General features: G+C 55.4%; 1 protein-coding gene across 1 annotated transcript; it reads right to left on the bottom strand.

Annotated features, from left to right (window-relative positions):
• Nucleotides 1-4,673: 4,673 nt before the first annotated feature.
• On the bottom strand, nucleotides 4,674-22,341 carry LEMD2 (LEM domain nuclear envelope protein 2). Its single transcript, XM_007093203.3, has 9 exons — nucleotides 21,539-22,341; nucleotides 19,881-19,921; nucleotides 16,516-16,591; nucleotides 13,330-13,406; nucleotides 12,344-12,423; nucleotides 10,578-10,723; nucleotides 9,449-9,550; nucleotides 9,264-9,366; nucleotides 4,674-6,063 (listed from the first exon to the last, which is right to left on the bottom strand). The coding sequence occupies exons 1-9, from the start codon at nucleotides 22,266-22,268 to the stop codon at nucleotides 5,913-5,915; spliced, it is 1,506 nt and encodes a 501-aa protein (XP_007093265.3). The 5' UTR covers nucleotides 22,269-22,341; the 3' UTR covers nucleotides 4,674-5,912.
• Between the last annotated feature and the right edge of the window lie 4,161 nt (nucleotides 22,342-26,502).

The raw sequence follows: 26,502 nt of genomic DNA on the forward strand, positions 1-26,502 counted from the left end.
CCTCAGGGCCGTCCTGGGTTCCCGTCAGACCACTCGGACGCTCATTCTCTGAGTCTAGTGTAGAATGTTCTTCTACTTCCACGCAAGGGTCTGTGTGATGATACACACTTCTGGGGGATTTTGTCCATACCTGGATCAGCTGTTCATTATGAGTCATAGACCATCCCAAAACTTAGTGGTTTCATGTGACAAAATTCCATAGAACTACATACACACACACACACACACACACACACACACACACAGAAGAAGTGCATGTAAAGCTGGTAAAATCTTGGGGCGCCTGGGTGGCATCCAACCCTTGGTTTCAGCTCAGGTCACGATCTCACAGTTCAGTTCATGAGTTCGAGCCATGCATTGGACTCCACCCTGGCAGTGTAGAGTCTGCTTGGGATTCTCTGCACCACCCCCTCATGCCCCTCCCCTGCTCATGTTCTCTCTCTCAAAATAAATAAAGTTGAAAAAAAGAGCTGGTAAAATCTAAATAAAGTCATGCCTGAGTTAGTATTGTATCGAGGTCAATTTCCTGGTTTTGACACTGTGCCACAGTTTTGTGGGATATTGTCACTGGGGGGAGCTGGGTGAAGGGTACATGAGAAATCTCTGTACTACTTTTGCATCTTCTTGTGGATCTCAAACTGTTTCAAATTAAAAGGTGGTAATAATAATAATACGGACAACAACCGTGCACTTACTCATGACCCTGCCATTTGGGCAGGCTGGGTGGGAACTGGTAAAAGCAGCTTCACTGAGGCATCTGGTGTGCCAGCTGGGGGCAGGTGGGCATCTGTTCCCCACAAGGTCTCTCCGGCAGGGCAGCTGGGCCACTTTACGTGGTGGCTCTGGGCCGCAGGGGTGGCCTCGGGCTGCAGCTGGCCAGTGTCCCTCTGACCATCTTTCTCTGGTCAAAGCAGTCACAGAGCCAGCCCAGATTCAAAGGGCTTGATGGGAGGGGTGGCGGAGAGCGTGTGACATCCTCAGCTCATTGTCATCCCCAGGTGTGTCAGACCATTTGCCCCCCCCCCCCCTCCCGGGCTCCAGTTCTGCTCCCTCACCTGTGATGTAGGGATGGAGGCTGGAGAAGGGAGAGCGTCACAGATTTAGGGCCAGAGCTGGACTCCCACCCCAGGGCTCAGCCCGCCTCGCCCCTTCGAAGCCCCGGGCTCCGTGGCAGGGCCCCCCTCACCAGCCTGGCATCGATGCTGGGGGTTCTGTTTTGCATGTGCTGGTGTTTGCAATCAAAAAGTTCAGCGGCCCTTCCAAGTGTGCTTAAATTAGTCCCCATGAAAACCAAATCATTTCATTTGCAGAGAAGGGCTTAATTGCAAGGGGAAGGAGGCAAAGGGAATTCTGTTGCCTGTTTTCATTGAAGAAAATTACTGTACTTTCCCCTGTCTCCTTACTAAACAGAAACGGCTCAGAAATTGGGCTGTAATCACCAGTGATACCTCTTCTCTCCTTTCTTCTCAGAGTTTGTTCTGTTCCTCTGCTCCCGAGTCCCTGCTCCGGACCGTCCCTGCTCACAGCCTTCGGGAGGTGGCCCCTCCACGGTGGCCTGCAGTCTCACCACACGCCACCACGTTGAGGGGTTTGTCCTCGAGGTCACGGGGGCCTTAGCCCTGCATCGGCCCCGGCTCTTGGCAGGAGGAAACATCTGTCTTCCTTTGAGAAATCTCACCGAATCTGCTCCAAGCCCTCCTCACTCGCCAGGGCCGCGGAGAGGTCACAATTAGGACGCAGGGCCTGGCCCAGCCGCGTCTTACACAAATCCTGGGCTGGTCTGCTTTGGCGCCTGGCCCCTAGACCACCTTCACCCTGGGGCCTTCTGTCACATGGTGCGGTGGGCTGGCAGGTCCTGGGGGCTCTGTGGCATGTTAGCTTATGACATGCTCATAGGGAGCTGTAGCCCTCTCTGTGTGATAGCCCTGCCCCGGCTGGGACAGTCCAGCCTGATTGGCTCTGTGGCCAGGGTCCCCCTGGGGAGGGGGATATGGACACTTCAGGGAAGCAGGTAGCAGGCTGGTAAGTTGCAGGGGCGGGTGTATGAGTAAGCACCTCCATTAGGAGAGACAAAAAGGTGGGCGGGCCCTAGATGTGCGGGTGAGGGGCGCAGCTATGACTCCCAACGGGACAGTGGTCTGGAGGAGGGTGTGGGGAGCACGTGGGGTCTCAGAGGCTCGGAGGCAGCGGCGGGTCTGGTCAGGGTGGGGGCAGCAAGGCGTGTGGCCTGAGCAGAGGCGGGGCAAGCACGATGGCAGGTCACAGGAGCCTCCTAGAGCCTGTGTGAGGTCCTGGCTCTTCTCTGGGACGAGGCGGCTTTACTGTTCTGGTGAACCCAGGGCAGCCCGACAAATCTTGAGTGGCCCCCCCCCCCCTTACTTTCTTCGGAGAAGGGAAGAGAGCAGGGCTGACAACGCAGGCTCTGGAGCTGGTCTGTCTGGGTGTTCAAACCGCAGCTCCACTACTTGCCTGACCAACCTGTGCCTCAGTTTCCCCCATCCCATATAAAGGGGATAACCACAGCGTGGGGGTGCTGTGGCCATTCAGCGGGCTAAAGCTCCCTATGAGCGTGTCATAATGCTGTCATGTATTGGCTGATTTTACCTTTTCTTAATAACTTCCCCCGCTACAGGGACAAAGTGACTGATGAGAGCAAGGTCCCAGCCAATAAAGGACAGAGCCGGTCCTGAAGATGCTGAGTGCCTGCCTCCACCCCACTGCTCATTGGTGGCACGTTCCCCCACCCCCCTGCCCCCACTCATCCCCTCTGCCTCTCTTCCCTGGTGCACCATGGGCCCCTCTGTCCAGATTCTCTCCTTGTGTCTAGAGCTTTCTCTGGGGACAGGGGTGGAGAAGCTGGCCTGGCTGCCTGAGGAGGGCTGCTGGAAGAGTTGGGTCCAGTTGCTGCCTAACCACTCCCCGGCCCCTTCCCTTTGGTGGAGGCCGACAGGATAATGGATTTGAAGTCCGCACACCTGCCTCAACAAAGGGATTTTTTTTTTTGTGTGTGTGAGGCTCAAAGTCAATGGTGTATTAATTAAGGGGAACAGCTGCTACCGCAGTTCTTATGATAAGTCAGTGACAAATGGCCGTGTTTACCTTTCTCCTGAGCAGAGGCTCCGGAAGATGGCCTGGAGCTCCTGGGTGGACGTCCACGGCCGAGATTTGTGGGGTACAGCCTCTCCCTCTTGTACTCCCCAAGCTTCTTTATTGGCGCCACCCAAGCCCAAGAGGGCTATTTGTCACTGAAGAAAGACAGGTCCGCGGCCCAGGGAGCCTTGAAGGGAGTGGGCAGAGCAATGGAAACTTCTCTGTAATGGCTCCCACCCAAAAAAGATGCCCTCAGACCCCCTCCTCAGGCAAATCCCACCACCCTGCCCTGTCCTTGTGCAGTGAGAGCTGCTTGAAAGAAAGACGTGGCCCTTCAAAGCGGAGGAGGGCTGCAGGGCCGGATCTGAGGCTGTGCGGCAGAGGACGCATCTCCGGGCCTTTGTGCCGCTCGGGCGCTCCGTGCTCCATAAAGGCAGGGGCCGGCTGGCGGGGGCCTTTTGTTATTTGGCTTATTTTGATCTTGCTCCCGCTCTCCAAACAGTCTCACAGAAATAGAGCCCTGCATTAGCTCCCTTCACAGCTTAAGACAAAACACAGCAGAGGGAGAATGTTTCACTGAAAAACAGAAAAGGGAAAGGTGGGCTCATTTCTGTCTGGGTCCTTTGACTATCAATTTATCCAGCAAATTCCCAGCAGATGGGAGGAGAGCGGGACGGTGCTCACCGGCCAGCCACCAGCTGCAGGTGGGACCGCGCGGGGGGCGCAGCGGGGCCGGCTGAGGAGGAAGGGCTGGATCTTGGTGCCAGCTCCAATGCCCGCAGCTCTGGTGTGCCCTCGGGGTAGGGGCTGCCCTGGTGGAGAGCCGTAGGGCCGGCAGCTCAGTGAGCCCCTGCCCTGCAGAGTCCTGCGGGCCCTGCTCCCTCCCAGACAGCACTTGGGCCTCCGCAGTCTCCAGACTAGAGACTACTGTGTTGCCAACATCAATCTCCCGCCTCCTTTAAGGACACCGTCGGCTGCCAAGGAGCCCCATCCGACCTCACTCTGCTCTTCCTTTCTCCCCCTGGGGGCCTCTGGGGCCCTGCGGGGAGGCAGAAATGGGGCCCAGGAAAGAGGGTCTACCGATCTCCAGCCCTTGCCACCCACTCACTGGGACCAGGTGGGTGCCTTTTGACTTCATCCTGCAGGGTGTGGTAGTCATGCCCTGTTGTAAATGGGGAAACTAAGGCTCTGAGAGGTTGCGTAGTTTGCTGGAGAACCCGGTCACAAAAAGGCCGGGGCCGGAGGGAGGAAGGCCAGCTGTCCCGAGAAGGCTCAGGGCCCCTGCGCAGCCCACCCCAGCCTCCTCTTCCAGCTGACCTCTGGGGAGCCAGTGCTTCGTAACCCCACCACTTACCATTCCTTATAACTTGCTTGGGTGGGGGAGAACCATGGACGAGAAACACATCCATTTTTAATAAATAGTTTATTTATCCAACAGTTTCAACCCTGATATTGAAGCCTGTTGCAGCGTTATTCTTCTGGCTGCAGCCTTGATTAAGAGACCATTTCTTTGCCACGGGGCTGGCGCTCAGAGTCCAGCCCCGCCGATCATCCAGACATCAGAGGAAATGAGAGAGTATTGCTCAAATGAGGGAGACCGGAGCTTTATTAAGGAAACAAAAAATACCAGGAAGACCGAAAGGGGTGGTCGGTGCCTTCTGGAGGCAGCTGTTTCGGCTCCTCTGCTTGCCCCTCTCCCGCGGCCGCAGATGAGAACATATGGGGACGAGGCTCTGCTGGAGAGGCTCCTCGCACTTAACTAAGGCCCCCCCGCCAGGGTGTTTGCGGAGACAGGCTCCCGCGACGCGGGCTGATGGGCTGGCGGGGGGCCGCGAAGGTCTGCGGCGGCGCCGGCACGCTCCCGGGGAGGCCAGCAGGGGGCAGCCGAGCCGCCCTTGCGAACCTAGTCGGTGCCGGAAGTTCTGCTTCAGCAGCCCCGGCGTGGGGAGCCGTGGCCGCCACGGGACAAGGTGACCGTCGCACCCCGGAGGCGAGACCCTCCCCGGGTCCTGCAATCTGCGTTCGCGGCCCGATGCAGTGCCCTGGCTGCAGGTCTGGTCTAGAACTGCGACCCTGTGAGCAGCACCACCAAAGAGGCCGCCTCTGGGCAGCCCTACCCGCCTCGCCGCTCTCGGCCCTTGTCTGCTCCCGATTGCTCTCAGGCGGCCACGCAAGCAGCTCACTCCGGACCCAAGGGTCCTGCGTGCCAGGGCCTGGCATTTCTAGATAGTCCTTCTACAGTACTCGTTCTAACTGCTAGCACCTTCCCCCTTCAGGATAAAAGAGGCCCAACCCAGCTAGAGGACAGGCTTTCTCCCCTCTCCCTTGAGCTCCCAGGTAACACCCTCTGAAGGCACATGGACCAAACTGCTCCCCGACCCCTGCCGCCCCAGCCTGCCATCCCGACCCACCGCCCACGGGCACGATGCCCACCCTGCTGAGTGCTCGCCAGCGGTGGACGAGCTCCAGCCCACCTAACTGCACACTAGCTCTGCAGGGTCTCACGGCTGCTGCTCTTTCATTTTTTGTTCATCAAAAACAAACCCTTCTCCCCTCTTCTGCCGGCAGTCGGGGCACAGGATTGGACCAATGCAGAGGACAAGGCCTCTGGCTTTTCCCCTGTGCCCTTCAAGGAAGCCCACGCTTCCCTACAAGCTAATCTCTGAAGAGTCTTACAGAGAGACCTTTGGAACCAGAGTCTGGAGGAAGGCGAAAGTCAAGGCAAGTGTGAATTCAGCACTGGCAGGTCTGGTGGCCTTCTCGCGCCCCCGGAGGGGACTGGCCTGGGACAGGCCGACTGGGAACAGGCCCCCGCCCGGGATTTATCGCTCTGAGTCGGAGAAGGAAGAGGGCTTAGTCCATCTCCACACCAGCATATCCTCTCCAGCCACACGGTGGGACTCCGTCTGGATCCGGGATTCGTTGGACGCCAGGAACTCCACAGCCCGGTCCCAGACCCGCTTCATGCGCCTCCTGCAACGACAAGGACCAGGCTCAGCAGGCAAGCTGCGCCCCGGCAGCTCCACTGGGTACTGCCCAGAGAAGCGAGCTGGTCCGGACGCACCCTCTGTACAAACTGGGGCCCTGACTCCAGGATCTTGCGCAGAATTTATCTGCGGGAGGAAAAGTCATCAGGTACTAACAGAGCTCCTGCAGAGGAGAGGAACTTCTTGAGCCACAGAGAAATAATTCCTCAACCTTCTCTGCTCCAAAAGCATTCAATTAAAGGGAGCTGAAGGGGGCCAGAGGGGGCCAGGGCACCCTCAGGTGTCCAAGAGGGAAGGGGCTGTGCTGGCCTCAGCCAGCGCTTGCTGGGACCTGTTACCGCAGCAGCCCGGGCCAGGCAGCCCCACCACCGGTGCCGGCTGCATTCTAATGCCCCATGTGGGCTAATTAAAGAGTGGCCACTGGGCTGTCGAGTCCAAACTCCACAGTACTTTGGAGCACTCGAGTGAGCTAAGCATCCAACCGGGGAGGCGAAGAAGCTGGAGCTGCTCTTGGAACCAGAGCTACCGGCCAGGGCCCCTTCTGCTCTGCTGGGTCCCTGGGGCCTTGCATCCCCTTGGACAGCCCCCTGTGGTCTCTTCCCCCTCCAGACTAGACAGGAAGATTCCAAGGCAGTCAGGGAGGACTGCTCTGACGTCCTCTCTTTGATGAGTTCCCGTCTTTCGTCAGCACCGCAGACCACCTCCCTGTGACCCCTCGCGTGGAGAGTGAACATGGGTGTGTACATGTGGGAGCGGGAAGGTTCCACCTGGGGGAGGACAAAGGAGGGAAGCGCCCAAGGTGGCCCGTGGGTCAGGAGTCAGAGTTGGGGTGCCAGGGCTTTCTCCTCCAGAGGTCAGGTCCCGTTGGGCAGGCCCACTGGGCTGCTCTAGCCCCAGCCCCCGCTCCCAGGCAGCGAGCAGGCCTGCGCCAGCCAGGCTCCACGGCTCTCCCTCAGTCTCACGGGCAGACCCTCCTCTGCGGGGCACACTCGACGGTGCCCACGCAGGGCCGACAGCAGCGGACAGGTCCTCACGACATGAGGGCTCAGGTGCACCGACCGGGGGCCTGGGAGATAAATCGAGAGGCTGGGAGCCAACATGGCTTGAGTCTCCCGGGGTTTACTGACCGGGCTCGGTCCCGCCTGTGGTCCCTGCTGTGGCGTGGGAGCGGAGGCCGGGTGGCCCGGCCGGAGACAAGCCGCGACGGCACTCTTGCTCTTACTTCAGCGAGCGTGTGGGTTGCATGGAACTGAAGCCCAAGCAACAAGGGCCACTCTTGGGTGAGTGCTCACGTGCTAGGCACAGACTGAATGAGCTGTGAGGCCACTTCCTGACACCCTGTCCCCTTTTCCTGAGGACTTGTCACTACTGCCTAATAGCACACATTTTCCTTACGCATCTTGTCACCTCTCTTCCTCCCTAGAACCAATGTTTCGCTGGGGCGCGGATTTGGGTTTCTTCTCCCCACCGTCTCCCCGGGACCAGTAGCATGTGGCCTGCGGTTGGTGCTCAATAAACATTTGTTGAGGAAACAAGGGCTTCAGCGCAGCCCTCTGCCCGGCAGTGGTGTCTTTGTTTTGGATGAGGAAACTGGCTCAGAGTGGCCGTGACTCATGGTCACGTGGCGACTCCTAGTGGGGCCAGGAATTTGGTGGGAGTCTGAAAACACCAAGTGGCCTCCTCTTGGGAGCCGGAGGGCGACGTAGCTGCCTCCTGCTGAAGACCAAACAACAAGCACGAGCCAACGCCTGCTCTCCCTAAGCTTCCTGCCTGCACGTCCCTAAGAACGATGAAAGTTACTAAGCATTTACAAGTAAAACCTTAAATGTTTTGCTCTTCCAGTCCTCTTGGGTTGCACAGAAGTGCCACCAGCGCTGGGCCTCGAGCAAGCTCCTTAACCTCCCTGAGCCTCAGTTTCCTCATCTGTTAGATGGGGTACTCACTGTTCTCACCTCGCAGGGCCACAGTGAGGAGCCAGTGAGTGTGGGCTTTGCCCGTGGAGGGCACAGAGCAGCGCCAGCTTGCAGTGAGTGTTCGTCCCCCTCCGGAGAGATGGCATCCGGCTGGAGACCGCGGCGAGCTACTGAGGGGGGGCCCCATAATCTGGGCCGACACCTCGGCGGGCCCTGATGGTGGCCCCCTGGGACCCCGTCCTCCAAAGCTACCCCACATGTGGTTTTGCAGATGCCCACATCCGGGATCTGCAGCCCATGTGAAAGGTCCCCTGGTGTCATGCGGGACAACGGCCTGCTACCCCTTCCCATGCAGCCGTGCCCCCTGGGAACGGACCCCATCCACTGCCGTGAAGTTCTGCTTTCAACTGCAGGTACACCTGTGTGCGTGTGTGCGTGTGCATGCGTGTGTGGGAAGTGAACCGTATTTTAGATAACATGTCATGGGCCGTGGTTAAAAATGTTTGAAAAACAATCTCCTCCTTGCTAGTGACTGATTCAAGAATATGGGGCACGTGGGTGGCTCAGTCGGTTAAGTGTCCAGCTTCGGCTCAGGTCACCATCTCACAGTTTGTGGGTTTAAGCCCCGCGTTGGGCTCTGTGCTGACAGCTCAGAACCTGCAGCCTGCTTCGGATTCTGTGTCTCCCTCTCTCTGCCCCTCCTCCAATCACACTTTGTCTCTCTCTCACATATTCTAAAGAACAGACAAGTAACCGAGTCTGGCCAGCAGGGCCTCAGTGAGTGTGTCACTGGCAGCTTCTGAGAATGTTTTCTCCTGCTTGTGACAGCAACGGGAGGCCCCTCTCCCCTGCTGGCTGTGACAAGGCAGATGCTGGTCCAGCTGCTGCTGGCCACCATCCTGCGACCGCGAGGAACTCCCGCCAGCCCACGACATCCACGGAAGCCAGGACCCCAAGGATCACAGAAAAAAGGGACCAGGGACCCGACTCTTCTGTGTCTGGAGCCCACATGACTCTGGACTTCCACTAATGGAAACCTATCAAGATCCTTCCCGGCTTGAGCCACCCAACGCTAACAGAGGAGTGGGACCATGTTTCTAAACCTCTGGTCTGCGTTCTGCCACGAAGAGCCGAGCGCGGGAGGAGTGGCAGGAGGCATGCGTAGTGGCCCCCTCCCCTGGGATCCTCGGGGCTGAGCTGCCCCTCCCCCCGCCCCATAACTGATGCTCGGGGCTCCTTCCGTGGCACTCGGGGGGGCCGGACCAGGACTCACCGGCTCTGCGGAGGGATCAGGGTGTCGCGCACATGCAGGATGCCCACGTACGGGTAGCGCTCCATGTCCTGCTCCCAGTCCACGTAATGGTCCTGGACCACGTCTGCAGGGTAGGGCAGGGGGCACGGTTTAGGACAAGGACCTTCCGGCGGGTGCCCGCAGTCCTCGCCCCAGGGGCCACACACCTATAATCTTCTTCACCATCTCATACATGGCTTGCTCCTCTTCTTCCAACTTCCGCCACCGATACTTCAGGAGGATCAGGAGGCCCCACAGAAAGGCCAAGCCTGTGAGGGAACAAAGGCCCGGTTAATCCTCACGTCACCTGCGGCCACTCAGAGGCACACTGCGTGTCAGTCTGGGTCGGTGGCTGCGCTGGAGGCTATGGGTGAGCCGCACAAGTGTTCTGAGCACCTACTATGTGTCAGGCCCCGGCTAGCATGCGGGAGGGGACAAAGGAGGCGGAAATGCAAAGGGAAGGCAGGCCATTAAGTGATCATCTTCCTCCTGCCGGCTGTCACCACAGAGGCATCCCCAGCCGTCCAGATTGCAGCTCCTCCCAACCGCATTCCGGGACTTTCATCTCCTCCCTTGTGAACCAGAACACGGCGTTTCATACATATATACATGCGGGGCCCTTTGTATTCCGGGATGCTGCTGCCGATAATGATGTCTGTGCCTGATGGTGTGGGTGAGGGAGCTGTGTGCACGCCCAGATGGCCTGTGATTTGTAACTGTGCCATGTCTGCAGAGCCGGCAGTTTCTAGGACTCGGCCTTTTGCCTTCAGAGACACCCCAAGGTCTCTGCTCAAAGGCGGCCCCTGATGTCGGGAGACAAGACTCGCGCTCTGCTTTTCAGCTCAGCGCCCCGGGTCCTTCCTGCTTTCATCAGGTACCTAGAGCTCCCAAGGAGAGGGAGTAAAATCAGGCCAAGCTCCTGGTGCGCCTTCTCCTCCGAGAGGCCTGCACTCTGGGGCCCCCAGGGCGACGATGCTGGGCTCCAGCCAGCACCCATCTCCCTCTCAGGGACACTTGACGGTCCCCGACCCTGAGCAAGGATGTTTTCAGTTATCCTCATGCTCCCGCCACCAGTCTCTAAAGGTAAGATGAACCAGGGCAGAGGCCGACTTGTTCATCTCCTCTGTTTTATTAGACAGACCTCAGGTTCACTAGACAGAAATGAACTCTCTGGGCCTGGGCTTCCAGAACTCATCACTCATGCCTAGGAGTGTCACTGAGCTGGGCTCCTGGGAGGTGCTCTGGGAGCAGTCCCCGCGGCAGAGGCAGGGGGGAGAAGGGCAGCCAAGGACTTACACCAGAAGAAGATGAGCAAGTTGGTGATAGCAGTGAACAGGGCGCGGCTCAGGCGGCAGCCGACACCCATGCGCGGGCGGGCGGATTCCAGGCACACCACCTTGTCCACGGTCGTCACCAATTCTGATGGGTCTTCCCCTTTCAACCTAAAACAGGACACAGGGCTGCAGACACATTCAAAAGCTCCCAGGAGCCGTGGGATCGGCCCCACTCAAGGATGGGCTTTGAGGCCTCTACTTGCTTATGAAATAGGCTCGGTATCCTGGTTGCATGCTTTCCCGAAATTTCCCACGTTGGCTACTTAGGAAGAATAAAGCTTTAAAGACGGCAGCAGGCTTGAACCCCTACCGCTAAAGTGACGTCCCCCTCTGTCGGGTCTTTTGACAGCCCCTCTCAGCGTGTGGAAGATTAAACTGTAAATTGGATTCCCACCTCCCAGCATAGAGAAATGGAAATGTTTACTGAATTGCTGGCTTTGCACTGCATGGCAGGAACTGAAAGAGTCTGGGAGGGTGTGCTTTTCCTCAGTGATGGTGACAAAGAGGCATATAAGCTGTTTAAGGGTAAAGATCGGGGTGCCGTGAGGCTCAGGGAATGACGACCACCGGGCTCCCCGAGGCCAGGCCCCAGCCCCAGCGCCTCCACCCTGGCCGCTGAGAGGAGGTGTCAGGACACACGGGGATGGATGCCCACACCTACACCTTCTTCCAGCTGGGTGACAGTCTCGTGCTCTGGACCGCACAGTGCAATGCCCAGTATCTGTAGCGTCCCGACTTCTAACGACCCACTTTGAACACTGGTCGTGTGAGCTGGGCCCGGCCCCCCCTCCTGACTACCTTCCCCAGAGTGGAAGGGCGAGCGTCATCATTCTTCTGTGCTAGCAGTTTCGGTGAGTGCCATGGAGGATAAAATCCATATTCTCCTTCGCCTTTCCTAACACACAGGAAAATCGCTCAGCCACTCAGGGAAGCTTTATTCTTTTTTAAGCCAACGAATTTTAATCGTGCCACGCATCCAGTTATCAAGCTTTGGGTTGAGCTGCCCGAGGGGCTTCTGGTAGAGGCACTGCTGATGGAATTAGTAGTCTGGGTGGATTAGAGAGGAAGGGAACAAAACCCTGGAGGGTGTCTGAATATCAGGAGCTATGGCCTGAGCAGAGACCCCGACAAACCCTGAGAAACGAGAGGCAGTGCCAGGATGATGAACTCTGGTGGGGGAGGGGAGGCATCACTGGTATGCCCTGCCCCTGCCAGCTGAGCAGCCAGATGGGGCTTTTCAGGAGGGCGAGAGGGCTGACCATCTCTGCGAACAGTGCTCCCCAGAGACAGAACTGAGGCGGAACTGCCCAGTCAGAATAAAATCCAGTATTTCCTTTAGCCATTTCTATACAGAGTGAAACCAACATACAGAAACATTTGTCTAGGAATGAAAACTAGCACCCAGGGAGAGGAAGTGCAGAAAAATGCCTTCTCCAGCAACCCACGTGGGACCAGTGAATTCAAAGCGAGTCACCTGAAACAGGTTTAGCTGGAACACTAGGCTAATGTCCTGCCACCCGGATTTTGTGTCTTATCTGCACCCCAAACGCTTCTTCCTTCTGTTGCCTGGCTTCAGGCTTAGCCCACAAGGACTCAGCCGGGAGACCTGCCTCTAACTTCAGACCCGAGACACCTCTGTGAGCACACGGCAGTCAGCTGAGGGTGAGGAACACGGCCACGGGTGCTTGTGGCGGGGCCGCCACCCTGTGATGTCTCGCCCGCACTCACCAGATGCCCACGTCCTTGTTACTGCTCAGTATCCAGGTCAGTGCAGCTTCAAACTTGGCAGAGGAGCTGCTGGTCACGTTCTGTGGGAGGGGGCGGGAGATGAGTTCTGCGTCTGGGCCGAGCAGCGGGAACATTATTCTCCTGCTGGATTAAGGAAGCCCTCTCCCGTGCCCTCCGTGGGCCCCAAAGCCCTGTTCCACTACATGCACAGCAAAGTGACAGGCAGGAAATCTGGGCTGCTGAGAATCAAGAAGGAGCTCTGCCCGGAGGAGTTGATGTGGAAGCACACACAAGGAAACGACGCAGGTCTGAGGTAGCCAAAGGAATTATCATTTCCTCGAGGACCAAAGTGTCAGGCCACAGAGCTGGCAGCTCATCTTGGGGAAAATGAAAAACAGTGTGGGGATGGGAGCCCAGTGGCCTGTCCCAGCTGTGTGGCCTTGGGCAAGTCCCTGTCCCTCTCTGAGCCTCAGTTTCCTCGTCTGGGAAGTGGCAATGACCTAGGCGACCCCTAAGGTTTCTGTCAGCTCCAAAGTTCCACCATTCTATCAGACTGGGGCCAGGCACACAGTCAAGCAGACCCTGAGCAATCTGCACAGCGAACGAAAAGGAGAGAACGGACAGGTGAAATGTAGATCCGCAAAGCTGCTGGGAAGGAGAGCAAGGGGGAGCGAGTAACAGGGCCACTTAAAGAAGAGGTGGCCTGCAGTGGCCGCACTGGCCGCTCAGGAGCCAGCCCCCCACCCGCATGCCAGCAGGCTGGGCTCTGGCTCATAGCTCACCTTGGACCGGTCACTCCTACTGCTGCCTAAACTTGCAGCAGCCTAGCACTCAACTAAGTTAAAAAAAAAAAAAAAAAGGAAAACAAAAAAGCCAAAAAGCAAACACAAAACAAAAAGGGAAAAAAAAAAAAAGCAGGGCTTGAAAGATCACTACAAAAGCGCCAGCACCTCCCGGGAATGGGTAAGCGCTGCAGCCTTACTTACTGCTAGGTATTCCTGGGCCTCCATTACAGGAATGCATTTGCTTTTTAGCTTCTCTGGATTTCCACATTCAAAATTACCTAGGAGGAAAAAAACACACATTCAAACACAAAGAAGAGGTGGGGGAAAAAAAATGACTCTGAAACGGACTAAAAAAAATGCAGCAAGAATCAAGCTATCAGCTCTGATAGGGAGCATGTGGCCCCGTGGCTCTGGCTTCTGTGGGGCATCTTCACTCTGCAGCAAGATCAAAAGCCACTTAGCTTGGATCGATTCCAGATCATTAAAACCTGACCTGCAAAGCAGTGCGGTGATTTGCATTAAATGACTAAAAAGCTGCCCAATCCTAAGGTCTGTTTGCAATTGATCCCTAAAAGGATCAGACAGATAGCTTTGGAAGGTACCAGAATGGCACTATAAATAAACACAACCTGGGAAAAAAGAAAGGCAGGGAGGCCGGAGGCACTGCAGGGATTTTGACCGTGACATAGGCAGGTGACCTGAACTCCAGGCCCACTGTTTCAAGGGGTTCTGGGGAGGGGTGTCCAAAATGCCCCAAAGAGAAAGAGGGCATCTCTGTGCTGGGTAGTGGGGCCTCGGCATGGTGCTCCAAGGGGCCACTCCCTTCCAAGCACCCTGGGTGAACAGCTCCCACCCAGGATGGAGCTGGGAGCCTCCCCTTAGGCCTGCCCGGGGCCACCTCCTCTGAAAAATCCCCAGCCCGTGGGAGAATCTTGTTGGACCAAATTGCTCTGGACTTGGGGGCCCACCACAGCCGCTGGTTCTCAAGAGCCTGCTATGGTCCACCCACAACGTGCTGTTTCCCATGGGTCACTAGACTCCTTGAGAGCAGGGACAGCACAGGGTCGGCATGTACAAGAACCTGAACCCACGCACAGCCTGACTGCTCTTAACCTGGCACAGCTTAGGGGCTACGGATGGCTAGTCTGTGAGTCTGTGTGCTGGGGACTGAGTGGCTGGGAATGAACATTAAAAAGCTTGAGAACGAACTAAAGCTTATCCCTCCTATGCCAAGTTGATCTTGACCTTATGGGACCCCTGAGACCAAGGTGGCTGCCATGGTCTGCCCCACCCCAGATCACCCCGCCTGGACCACCGCCACGGCCTCCCGATTGGTTGCCTCCTCTCCCCTTTCTCTTCCACGTTTGAGCAACCAAACTTTAAAACGATTCTGCTTACGTGACACTACTACACTCAAGCTGCTGTCACATTTGCATTCCTGGCTGCTGGCTCTCAGCACATCACTCCCCTGCTCAGAAGCCTCCCCGGTGCTCAGTGCCTGCAGGATGAAGCCCCGAGGGCCTGGCCTCTACAGCCACCCATGGTAGAGCCCGGCCGACCTTTCCAAACTCCATTCCTTCCATTTCTTCTTCCCTCACGAAGCCAGCCGCTTCCAGCCCTGACCCTATTTCCCCTTTGGCCTTGCCTTCCCCCCCACATATGCAGAACCAATCCTTGCTGGGCTTCAGCGCCCGGCAGACACCGCCTCCCCTGTGACACTTTCCCGACTGCTCCAGCTAAAAGGCAACATGCCTCCTGGAACTTCCGGCCTCTCGGTTCTCATCCAGTCACACTGTGTATCAGCCAGTGGTCAGGGAGGTAGGTGGTTTGTCTCTTCTACTAGACCATAAGCAGCCCGTGGGCTGCAAAGGCCAGCACAATTCCCTGCCCATAGGTGACCTCCAAGGCAGGGCGGGGGTGGGAGGGGAGTATGGCCTAGTAGAGCCCTCATTCCCCTGCAGCGAGACCCTCAGGGTCGCCGCTGCCAGGCTTGTCAGAGGACAGGAGGCAGCAAACCCCTGGATGGCATAAGCCAGGACCACATATGAAGGGTGGGATGGAGGAAAAATGTCTACCGGCATCCACAGTTTAAGAGGAGAGCTTCTCTATGCCCTGGGGGGCTTCTGAAAATGCAGACTTTAATTCATAGGTTCGGGATGGGACCTCAGAGTCTGCATTTCCAACAAGCTCCTGGGTGATCCTGATGCTGCTGGTTCCTGGGCCACAGCTGAGTCACTTAAGGTCTGGAACACCCTCATAGGCCAAAATTTATAGTCTAAGCACCTCAGCCATGGAGAAAGGCCCCTGAGGCCTGCGATGCTGTGAGCTCCCATTCCTCCTGCTCTGCTCCTCTGAGCTGCCCACAGATGCCTCCCTGACCACCGCCAGTCTCCCACCGTTCAGGAGGGAGGTGGTGGCAGAGCTGAGACCACAAGACTGGCTCCGAGGGCTGAGGGCCCACTACAGGCCCATCTGGCCTTGATTTCCTAGCAACAACCTTCCACAAGCGTTGGCCCCACAGGTAAGAGGTGCCTCCTGAACATCTCATAAGACTGAATAGCTTTGTCTGATTTTGGTGCCAAATATATTTAGCCTGGTACTCAAGCCCTGGTCATTCACCGATACCTTTAGCAAGTGATTCTGAGAGGTGTGGGGGGGTGGTATCTCTGGCCTCAAAGAATAATTTTCTAAATAAAGTAGTAGGGGGACCTTCTGGATGGATGACTTTTTAGGGGCATCCTGGGGGTGCTGGAAGTACCCTCCTCTAGAGTAGAGCACTTAATTTTCATTTTGTAAAAAAAAAAAAAAAAAAAAACAAACAAACCCAAGATTACCTGGTGAGATGGGGAGTTCCTGAGAGGGTACGGGACTTCTCTGAAGTCCTGAGGTCAGATGGGGAGATCAGGACCAGCTGTGACACCAGGGCCCTGGCAAGCTGGATGGGCCCGAGTGTGACTGGTCCCCCCATGCACACCCCTGCCACCTGCCTATGCCTCTCCTCCTGGCCTGGCTGACCATCTGATATAGGGAGGCCCTCTAGGTCAGAAGACCCAGACTCTGAGAAGACCTGGGGCCTGGCCCCTTCCAATCAACATGAACCCCCAAAACATCAGGTGGTGGGCATCTAGGGAAGGCAGAAAGGCCTGTACATGTGCCAGAACCCCTGGGACCCTTAAAGGGGATATAAGAACGAAATGTAGGCTTAAAAGAGATGTGTCTGAGTGGGGAAGCAGGGAAGGCAAGACTTGGTTTCTGAGTATATCTTCTGGAAGATCTCCACAGAGCATCTCAGCCACCTGCCGGCCAGCCAGCCAGCCCCAGCCTGGCTGATCGGGGTAATAGCCCACACCCTCATGAGGAATCTCAGGCCTCAAGATACCCACTCACCGGCTTGGATGGCCAGGAAGTTGTACAGTTCATGCAGCAGCTCCAGCAAGGCCGCCTTCTGCTTGGCCTGACAGAACTGAAAGGGCACAGGACAAGCAGTCAGCAAGGAGGGATGGGGGGAAAAGGGGGCTCTGTCTGTCTGGTTTTACCTCCTCGGTTACACTGTCAAGTATTAAGCAGCAAGAAACACCTCATACTTTAAAAACAAAAAACAGGGGCGCCTGGGTGGCTTGGTCGGTTAAGCGTCCGACTTCGGCTCAGGTCATGATCTCACGGTCCGTGAGTTCGAGCCCCACGTTGGGGCTCTGTGCTGACAGCTCGGAGCCTGGAGCCTGTTTCAGATTCTGTGTCTCCCTCTCTCTCTGCCCCTCCCCTGTTCATGCTCTGTCTCTCTCTGTCTCAACAATAAATAAACGTTAAAAAAAAAAAAATTAAAAACAAAAAACAAAAAAACAAATTCTGCAGCGCAGTGGGCCCAGGACAGGGTCGATAAATATCGGGTTAACTGACCAAAGAGGAACACCGTAAAAGCAGAGGCAGAGCTGAAAGCAGACACGGTAACTAAGGGTCTGCATCTTGGAGGCTCCCGGCCTCTGTCCCATGGTTTTCGCTGGAATAAAGGCCATTAAGTGGGGCTGCAGAGCAGAGGCGATGGGGCTGTGGGGAGGCGCGGGAGCCTGGCCTCCTTGGTGGGCCAAGCACATGCCACACGACTGCAGTCGCTTCTCCCCTCGGGCCACTCCCGTCTGTTTTTGGAAAGTCCGCTGTCTGCATGCTGCCTATAAATTGTCTGTTCTGTGGATTAGCTACAGCAAATGCTTCATCTCGGACTGGCTTCTGGACTGGAAATGGGAAATTTCTAGAAACCTTGGAACTAGAGGGGGAAAGAAGTCACGTGTAGGAGAAAACAGGTCTAGGAATACAGGCCTACCTAGATCTCCTGCACCTGTAACAGAACTGACACCAGTTTGCTAGACTCGCTAGATTTAGGAGATTTGAAAGAAAGGCTGCTCTTCCCGGAGAGCGAACGGCAAGCCATGTGCTGTGCTGAGTCGTTTACACGTGGGCACGCACTGAAGCGCCACCACAGTCCTGACCGCACACCAGTTTCTCAGATGAGGAGCCCGAGGCGGAGACCTTAGGTAGGCCACCAAGATGCCACAGCTAACGGGTGTTGGAGCCCCCCTTCAGACCTCCTCTGGGTTGTCACCGGGCGGGGTGTGGACCGACGCCTAGGGTCTGGGCTCTGGCTCCAAACTGCAGGAGGGACCACAGTCACTTCCTTTCTCAGGCTCACTCGTTGCCCTCACCTGTAACGGGATGGACTTGGTTTCTCACAGTCTCGGAGGCCAAGAAACGTCCCCTCGTGTTGCCTAAAGACCCGAAAGCCTTTACGAGGTACAAAGTGACACAACCAAGATTTACCCACAGGATCATAAATGTTCAGAGACAACTCACAGGTCTGTAAGCAGAATTAGGTATCCAAACTACCTCTTAAAGACTAATGAGATGGCAAATGTTGACGACAAGAAATGTAACTGAATATACACGGAGATCCCAATTCTATAAACGCAGGTACGCAGACGAGATGGGAAGGAAATGCCCCCCAGATGTGAATGGAGCGTACCCCTTGGTGGCAGAATCATGGGTGATTTTGTCACATTTTTCACATTTTCTATACTAAACCTTACTGTCACAACCAGAAAAAAAAAGCAGTAACAATTAACTCTGTTCCAAACTCACCGACATTTAGGCAAAGCGGGGCCGATACCACCTAAAGGGAACAGGAGGACAGAAGGCACCAGACAACGAGACGGCCTGATTGAGACAGCACACCCACTCCCAGCCTGTCCACACGTTTTCCGCAGCACAAAGGCAGAAAGAAAAACGCTAAGTGTCGTAGTTGGCTGAGAAGGGAAAGAACACGTATATCTAAAACTCAAATGCCCATCTGGGTTCTGGGTGAGCCTGAGCCGCGCAAAGAACAAGACTTTTGGCATGAGCCTCACCAAAGCCAAGAAGCATCTGCCAACTTGCTGTTCCCGTGTCCACCCTTCACAAAGGCCAGCAGCACCCCATGCAACCTCAGCTCACTGGAGCCTGAGACGATGCCCAGACCCTGTCTTTCGATGCTCTGATGTGGCAAGTATACAGTGTGCTCGCTGAGCGCATCTTTCGCAGGTACCTGGACTATGCCTGCCTGGGCTCACTCGAGTGGGACGAAGAACCAAGCAATAGCAACCAGAGAGGCCTTATAGAAAAGTTCCTTGTTTCCTGTTTTTGCTTTCAGGGTTCAAAGTTCTGGCCACTCCCTCTTTGTCTGGGCCACTGCCTCTAATCACCCACTGCTGTTTTCACGACAGAAGGCAGGTTAAACTTCTTATGAATCTGTTTTCACAAAAACAACTGAGAAGCAAAGATACTTGGTGGATGACTGCAGTAAATGAATGCAATGAGACGGCCCCCAATAGGATACCGCAGAAGCCAAAAGAAGCAATAAAACCTATTATCGGGAACACCCCTTCGTTAACACGGGTGAGAGAATGAACGTGTGGCCATGGGTTGTTTCTTTCCCAGCCCCCGGGCTGCCAGAGATGGAGACTGAGTTCTTGGGGGAGGCCTGGCATTGCACACTTAATAATTAGACTACTAAGTCATGCCCTCTGGCAGCAAAAGGCTCCTCCTTGTAGGATTTATGACCTGAAAATTTACTGCCTCCTATCTTCCCCATACTGTCACCTGTGCCAGCATCCCAGCTCCCTGCTGATGCTGCCTGCATGACTCATAGACAGATAGGGCTGCTTGCATTCCCCAAATATTATTTGTAGGGAACATCAAAGCTTCATAAAACAAATCTATAGACTAACGGGGCTAATTCCACTTTAGGTATGTTTAAAACCAGCCCCCCATGATGTTTCAAATCCAAACGGCATCGTCAGAGCCACAAATGTACTACCAGAGGGAAAGGTGGACCTGAGAACCCAGCCTCCTGACGCTTAAAAACTGCCAGCCCTTCCTCTGGAAGCCAGGGAGCTTGAGAGGTCCTTCAACCACAACCTACCGCATCCCCCCAGATTGACTTAGGCAGAAGATCAAAGTCCCCAGTGCTGTGATGGATGGGAGAGCTTCCATAACAATCCCAGGGTTGGATCTTGGGAGCTCAATTCTCTCTGTTTCAAGTACTCCTTTTGCTGCCACAATTGAGTCTGACACAAACATCACAGAACACGATGTGATTCTGGTGCATTACAGGAAGCACTCCTGAAAATGATCCTATTATGATCTTTTTTCTGGGGAAGTTTACCTCCTGACGGAGGCTCACATCCTTGAGAGGAATAACAAAAGCTAAAGAAATTCAAACTCACCTCATCTGTTTTACTGTCACAGTCCACTGGCAATAATTTCACTGAGACCAAGAAAAGAAACACAGGAAATTAAAAGTGTGGGTTAAGGAAAAGATGACAAAAAAAAAAGACCACTCTCAAAATTCAGGGGAAGTAAAACATTACCAGCCTAAGGGTGGGGATCAGAAAGATGTCATCTAAATGAGGCACTTTTAAAATGCAGACATGTCAGGGTTTCCCAATCCTAGATTAGGAATTAGGACCAGGACAGCTGGGTCCAAATCCTAGCTGGAAATGATTAGGCATTTCCAGCAACTCAACCACGCTGTGCCTGTTTCCTCATTTGTAAAATGGGATCAATAAAGCCCTCCCTGTTTAACTCGGGGCATTGGCCTCAAACAAGTCAATACACATGATGGTTTTGGAAATTGCAAACAATGATGTGTTGAACAGGGATCAGTAACATTGTGGGAGGGGAAGTCCAGGTAGATCCCAGTATATATCCAAGAGCTGTTGTCTGAAAGCATCTCAGCGGTAGGACAGTATACTGTCTGACTGTTGTGGTATCAGTACAGTCCCACAGACTCCCGGGTCTGCTTACTTTCTTTAGTAGGTGGATAAACTGCTCTTATAGCCAAGAAATTATTTGGGTGTGTGCATGAGTCTGGGATCCCCATGCCCACAGGCTTGTTCATACACCCGAATACCCATCTGCTGCAATAGCTAAGACATGATTTGGCATCTCCCTGCCTTTTGGCCGTTCCTGTTAGGCATGGAAAGATGTGGCCTTGGCTTGAGGCGGGGAACAGTATTAATCACATTCATCCTTTGCAAAGAATATCAAAAGTTGGTGAACTACAATGCCACTTTATACTTACATTTTAAATTTATATACTTTACACCCTAAAACTTATAAAGGAATGATTTCTATGTTGTTTTCTGTTCGGCTAAAGCCCAGAATTACCCAAGAGGCAAATTTTCCTTTTAAGAAACATACAAATCGTGAACTATTCAGGAAACATACTGTATCCTGCAGACCTCTAATTGTCATGTCTAATCACTAACTAAAGTGTGGACAGAAGCAGCATAGCTGGCAATGTCCTTGACTCACAGAACCCTTTCTTAACACACTCCAGGAGGATAATGTAAGCAAGGATAAACGCCTCCATTTACATCAGTTTAAACTCTTTTGGTGCTGCAAAGCTGGGAACCCAACCAGATCCGATCTGTGGGCAGTGAAACCTGGGGTGCCTTGGAATGGGCACTAATGTGTGAATGAGCAAGAGATCCAAGTTAAGAAAGAACTAAAAAGGAATGGGGGTGGACCTGTCTGTTAGAGAGGGGTGTGGTTTTCTCTAGAGAGGGAAAACCAGAGGTTGGGGAAGGAGTGACTACGAATGAAGATTGCTTCCAGCACGTGGTTGAAAGGGAGATTGGTAGGAAGGGCTAGGGCAGAAAATGAGAACAGGAGAGAGTGAAGACAGAAATTATTGCAGATGCAGGAACTCCGGCCCTCTTCTCCCACCGCTGGAGGGAGGAGAGTCAAGGTCTGGAGGTAAGAAGACAGCCAGAGGCATCTAAGGCCCGGGAATGTGCAGCCTGGCGCTGAGAGGAACGGTGGTGGTGCAGGTGGACACTCGCGCGCCCGGGGCCCTCCCCTGCGCCGGCCCGGGACGTACTGTTGTCCTCCGCCTCCTGCGGCGCCGAGGGCTTGCCCATCTTCACCCAGAGGATGCCCAGGAAGACGAGCAGCAGCCCCAGGCTGGCCCAGAACAGGAGCCGGGATAGGCAGCGCTCCAGCCGCCGCCCCGCTTCGGGCCGGGCCCGCGCCGCGCCGGCTGAGCCCGTCCGCGTCGCTCGCAGGCCCGGACGCGGGTCGGCGCCGAGGAGGGTGGAGGGCAGCCGTGCCGGGGCCGGGGTCGTGGCCCACCAGCGACGGACTCCGTGGCCCGGCGCGGCCCGGTCGAGCGGCCGGGCGTCCTCGTCCTCCTCGGAGCTGCCCCGGACCGAGGCGCGGCGCCTGAGCGGCGCAGGGCGGGCGGGGTAGGCGAAGCCGCGGCTCCCGGACCAGGAAGCCGCGGAGGCCCCGAGATCGCCGTAGGCCCCAGAGGTCGCGTAGGCCGAGCCCGAGGCCGGCGGGGAGTGCCAGGGCTCCGCTCGCAGGGAGGCCGCAGCGGGCCGGGCTCGCAGCGGTGCCTCTTCGCGCAGCCGGGCCTCCTCGCGCAGCCGCTCCTCGCCCCGCAGCCGGGCCTCCTCCCGCAGCCGCTCCTCGCCGCGTAGCCGGGCCTCGCCCCGCAGGCGGCGCAGCTTGTTGCGGTAGACGTCCCGGGTGGTGTCGGTGATGGGTCCTGGCTGGAAGCCCAGGGCCTGTAGCTCCCGCCGCAGCTCCAGGTCCGACAGGCCGGCCATGGCCAGGACGCCGCCCCCCGCCCGCCCCTGGCGCGCACCGCACCCGGAACTGCTCTCGCCGGCGGCCGCGGCGGAGCGGGCGGGGCCCCGCGCCATGATGGGAAGGTCGGCCTTTGCCGCCATGTTGAGAAGGTCGGCGCCTCCCCGATTGCCGGCCATGATGAGGGGGTCAGACTCGGCCATTAAGGCCGCCATGTTGGAGAGGTCCAAGGATTTTTTTTTTTTCCCCCCTCCCTTTTCCCCCCTCCCTCCTTACTCAGTCCTCCCCCTTGTCTGTAAGGCCAATCGGTGTTTTCTTTCTGAATCCTCCGCCCCATGCGCGGTCCCTGGCACGTGGTAGGCACTCAGTGAATTGTTGATTTGGTGGATGAATTGCTTGATGGTGAAAGACGAGCCACTACGGAGAGCAGGGAGATGGGACCCTTTCCCGCTCTGTGCTTGGGGACCTTGTGTGATCCCTTCTGCAGTCAGGAAAGGCTTTGGGTCGTGGACTAGACGCCAGGCATGCTACGAGACCCGGTCCGACCTGAGGTCGAGGGCTACAGGCTTCTGTGTTTTCCTGGGAGTTAACTCTGAGGTGGGGCTCCGAGGGGGCACCGGCCCTGCCTCAGGCCAGACACCGCATGCACCGAGAAGGCAGAAGAGCCAAATGCCCTTGGGCTTGAGTGGGCAGTTCAGGCTTCTGGGAGGAGGCCATATGTTTGGATAGTGGGATTTCTCTGAGAGATGGGTAGGGGAAGACCCCTGAGATACAGTCCTGTGCCCCTTGCAGATTTAGGTTGAGGACATTTGAATCCCAACTGCACCACTGTTAGATGTGTGATCGTATCCAATGAACATCTCTAGCTTGCTGGCCAGTAAAGTTGATAGGGTTGCTATGAGGATTAGAACAGGTAACTTGTTTAAGGTGCTTAAAACAGTGCCTGGTACACCCTCCTAACTGCTTATACTTAACCCCTATCTCTGCAGCGGCAGCACATGTGTGATCTCCCACAGGACACCCTCTTTGATTACAGGAAGGCTCTTGGCTGAGAAGCCCCTAAGGGAAGCATGGGAAGTGGTGGCAAAGGAAAAGAGCGCCATGGCTCATAGTTGCCCTTCTGCCCTCTCCCGTCTTTGTAATCCTTCTACATCCTTCTTCAGCTCCCTGTCCCAAACGTTTATGGCCGACCTTGGCCTCTTAGGTTCCGCTCCACTACTACTCCTCTAAATCAGTTCCCCTCTTCCCTGCCCATCGCCCACTCCCCATCACCCCCCTCCCCAGGTCTCCTCCTATTCCTTCCCTGGGTCATGGGCACGGCCCCTCTGCCAGTGGGTTGCATTCCTGCCACTCGCTGTCCCACAGGGGTATTCCTACACTGGCCGCAATTGCTGGGAAAATTACAGGCTCAGCTCGGTCAGGCTTCCATTGTCAGCCTCCCCATATCCCCCAACTTAGCTGTTCCCATGTGGTGCAATTTTTCTCACCAAGTGTTGTTTTCCTTTTCTCTGCCTGTGTTTGCACGGAATGCCATGAATTTGATATAGTGATTGCCTAACACATATACCACATAATAGTATTTTATTTCTTTCTGAAGCACTGTTTGCATGACAAATGAGTTGGTAACATTTGTGCAACTCCTTGCAGCTGTGCAGTTCCATATATAAGGAATGAGCCTTTCGGCATCAATACTGGCCCCGTGTAGTCTAAGAGGGCTTGAAGCTGACGCTTAAACCAAGTGAACGTTCTGGCATTTCGCAGAGTTACGGTCTGTTTCATCACAATGGATCCCAGGGCGATTTAAAAATATGTACTGAACTAGAGCTGCCCCCAGCAGCGGTCCCCAGCGTGGGCTTTGTCAGCCTGCCTTGTGTTTGGGGACGCTGCTACTGCCACACATACCCGGGGCCAAGTGACCCCCACCCGCCAAGCCTGTTGTCTTGCCTCTAGCCTGGAACCCATCATGTTGGCAGCTGCGGTTTTCTGCCCCCCTGTGGTCTACTCTCTGCCTCCACGGGGCTTCTAGCAGTTGCTGGATTCATCTCACTGGGTCGAACAGGCCTTTGGGGGTAGCGTGCTACCACTTGCAGGGTGCTTGCCAATCAGTGTCCCCCAGGCCCCCGCCCCCATGCCCGCCCCCAGGAAGAAACCTCACCATCTGATTGAGCAAAGTCAATTGGAAAAACCCTCACAAGTCAGTCGTCCCTCTCAGGTCTGGGGCCTCTCCTAAACTCCTCATTCCAGTCCTGCCCCTTCCGTGGACTGATAGCCCCTCTGAGGCCCTCCATCAACGTTCCCTGCCCCCAAGACCCCATTACCTGCTTGTTGCTGCTCATTTTCCTCCACATGACCACCCACACCTTCTTCACGGACCCTCGTGTCTGCCCCAGCGCAGGCTTGGCCCGCTGCCTCGCATGGGGAGCTGCCCGCGAGGCTCTTCTGGGGCCTTCCATGTTGCGGATGGGAACGCGTATTTTAAAGTCAACAGCTGCTCTGCGTGCCCCCCCTTTCTCATCACTTTCTTGTGTGTGTGTGTATGTGTGTGTGTGTGTGTGTGTGTGTGTTTTAAGGTGAGCAGCTCAGGCTGCGGGCGGTCTTCCTGATTTATTAAAGGCAGAAGAGGAAAAACAAGCTCCAATGTCCAGATCTACTTAGTAACCACATCCACACATTTAGCGGAGGTGAGGGGCCTCTAGGAGGACGTTCTGGATTCCCAGAGGGCTGCCACACCGCCTGCCGTCCTGCTGACCTCTCTCTTTGTCTCAGCAGAACCTTATAATAACAACAGCCATAAATCTTTTAGTGGCTTCCATTCTCCTTCTCCTCCTGCAAAAGCCCTGCACGCATTTATCAGGTCCTTAAAGATGCTCAGGGACCACGAGCTCCTCCTTGATCCACCTCCTCACCAGCCTCGTGCATCTCGCCAAGTTTCCTTGGAACCACATCTCGGGTGGGGTCCCACCGCGGAGTGGTGGGGCACGGGGAGAGCGTGGTTGAAAAGTGGCGACAAAGTGGGTGGCGTCTAGGCTCAGGTTTTGACTGGAGTGGTCCCAGCACTGCCCAGCTTCTGGCCGCCTCATCTCGGTGCCCTGGGGAAGAGGAGAGCACCTTAATCTCTCCAGGTCAACGAAGGGGCAACGGGACTCAACAGAGAAATGCCAGAACAGGTGTAATGGGCACTTACGTCGCCCGCTTTTCATAATCGGCTGAAAATGTAACAAAACTCTCATTCTTCTGGCCACACTTTGAGATCTGTGGGTTAAGAGTTCCTTTAGAGGCACAGAATACATTCCCTGATGTCAATAGCGAATTGTGTATGAAGAAAAATGTAATGCTTTCAGAACATTTTCTTTTGGGCTTTGTCCATGATTAGATTACACTAAATTACAGAGTACAGATATCAGGCAATTACTCTTTGCTTTTTAACTATTCAATTTCATGGCAAATCCACGTAGCTCAGTAATTATAAAATCATAGCGATGTGGTTGCCGAGAAAATACCTCATCATCTCCATCTTGTGAAGCTAGGTTCAGGTCGCCCTGTAATTACCAGTGGTCCTGTTAAGTGTAAAGTACATTCCAGACGAAGAGGGGTAATCTGTAACTCTCCGTAACTGCCAGTTTTCTGGAGAGATTCTTGCAGATTTTGCCAGATAAACCTCAGTGACCTGTGAGGAAGAACGGCGTCCTTACCTGACTGGTTCCTCTGGGCACTCTCCCAGTCTCTGCTCCTGGCTGGGGCCTGGCCCTGGCAGTGGATCGCTTTAACCAGGAGTGTGTCTGTCTTTACTTCTGTTTTGTGAAAATGTGGTCATTTTGTCTTGGCTCAGCTCACAGTCTCCTCCCCAACCTCCCCCCAGTTTTAATTTCTTCCAGGGCTGTGCATGTCCTGTAAGCAATCGAGTCTGCTGTGCTGGAAACCGAGGAACTCGGAGAAAAAGAATTATTTGAGCCAATTGTGAGAAATTGAACAGCGGCAGGAGGAGGAAAAGGAGAGAAGAAAGGAGCCGACACGTCTAACCAGGCGGCTGGGGCACTGTGCATACAGATGCAGGTGGTGGCTGGGTCCCTGTTGCGGCTCATTACTGAGAAGCACATCAGAGGCCGCTGGGTGAGGGTCAGGGACAACAGCGCCGAGCTTTGAACGGGGCTCTAGGTGCTGTGGTTGCGGAGCCAATTCCCATTTTAAGAAATGCAGACTGCCTGGGGCATGATCCCCTCGGGGTCTCATTTCTCTCCTTGGCGCCTATTTCAA

This window comes from Panthera tigris, chromosome B2 (genome assembly GCF_018350195.1).
Source record: "Panthera tigris isolate Pti1 chromosome B2, P.tigris_Pti1_mat1.1, whole genome shotgun sequence".
Taxonomy (NCBI): domain Eukaryota; kingdom Metazoa; phylum Chordata; class Mammalia; order Carnivora; family Felidae; genus Panthera; species Panthera tigris.

Excerpts from the sequence above, each read along its gene's own strand:
- LEMD2 (XM_007093203.3), bottom strand. The coding sequence starts at position 22,268 with ATGGCCGGCCTGTCGGACCTGGAGCTGCGGCGGGAGCTACAGGCCCTG. Across the intron at positions 12,424-13,329 it reads AGGCCCAGGAATACCTAGCA|AACGTGACCAGCAGCTCCTC; the intron begins GTAAGTAAGGCT and ends CCCCTCCCACAG. Across the intron at positions 9,551-10,577 it reads CTTGCTCATCTTCTTCTGGT|GCTTGGCCTTTCTGTGGGGC; the intron begins GTAAGTCCTTGG and ends GTTCCCTCACAG.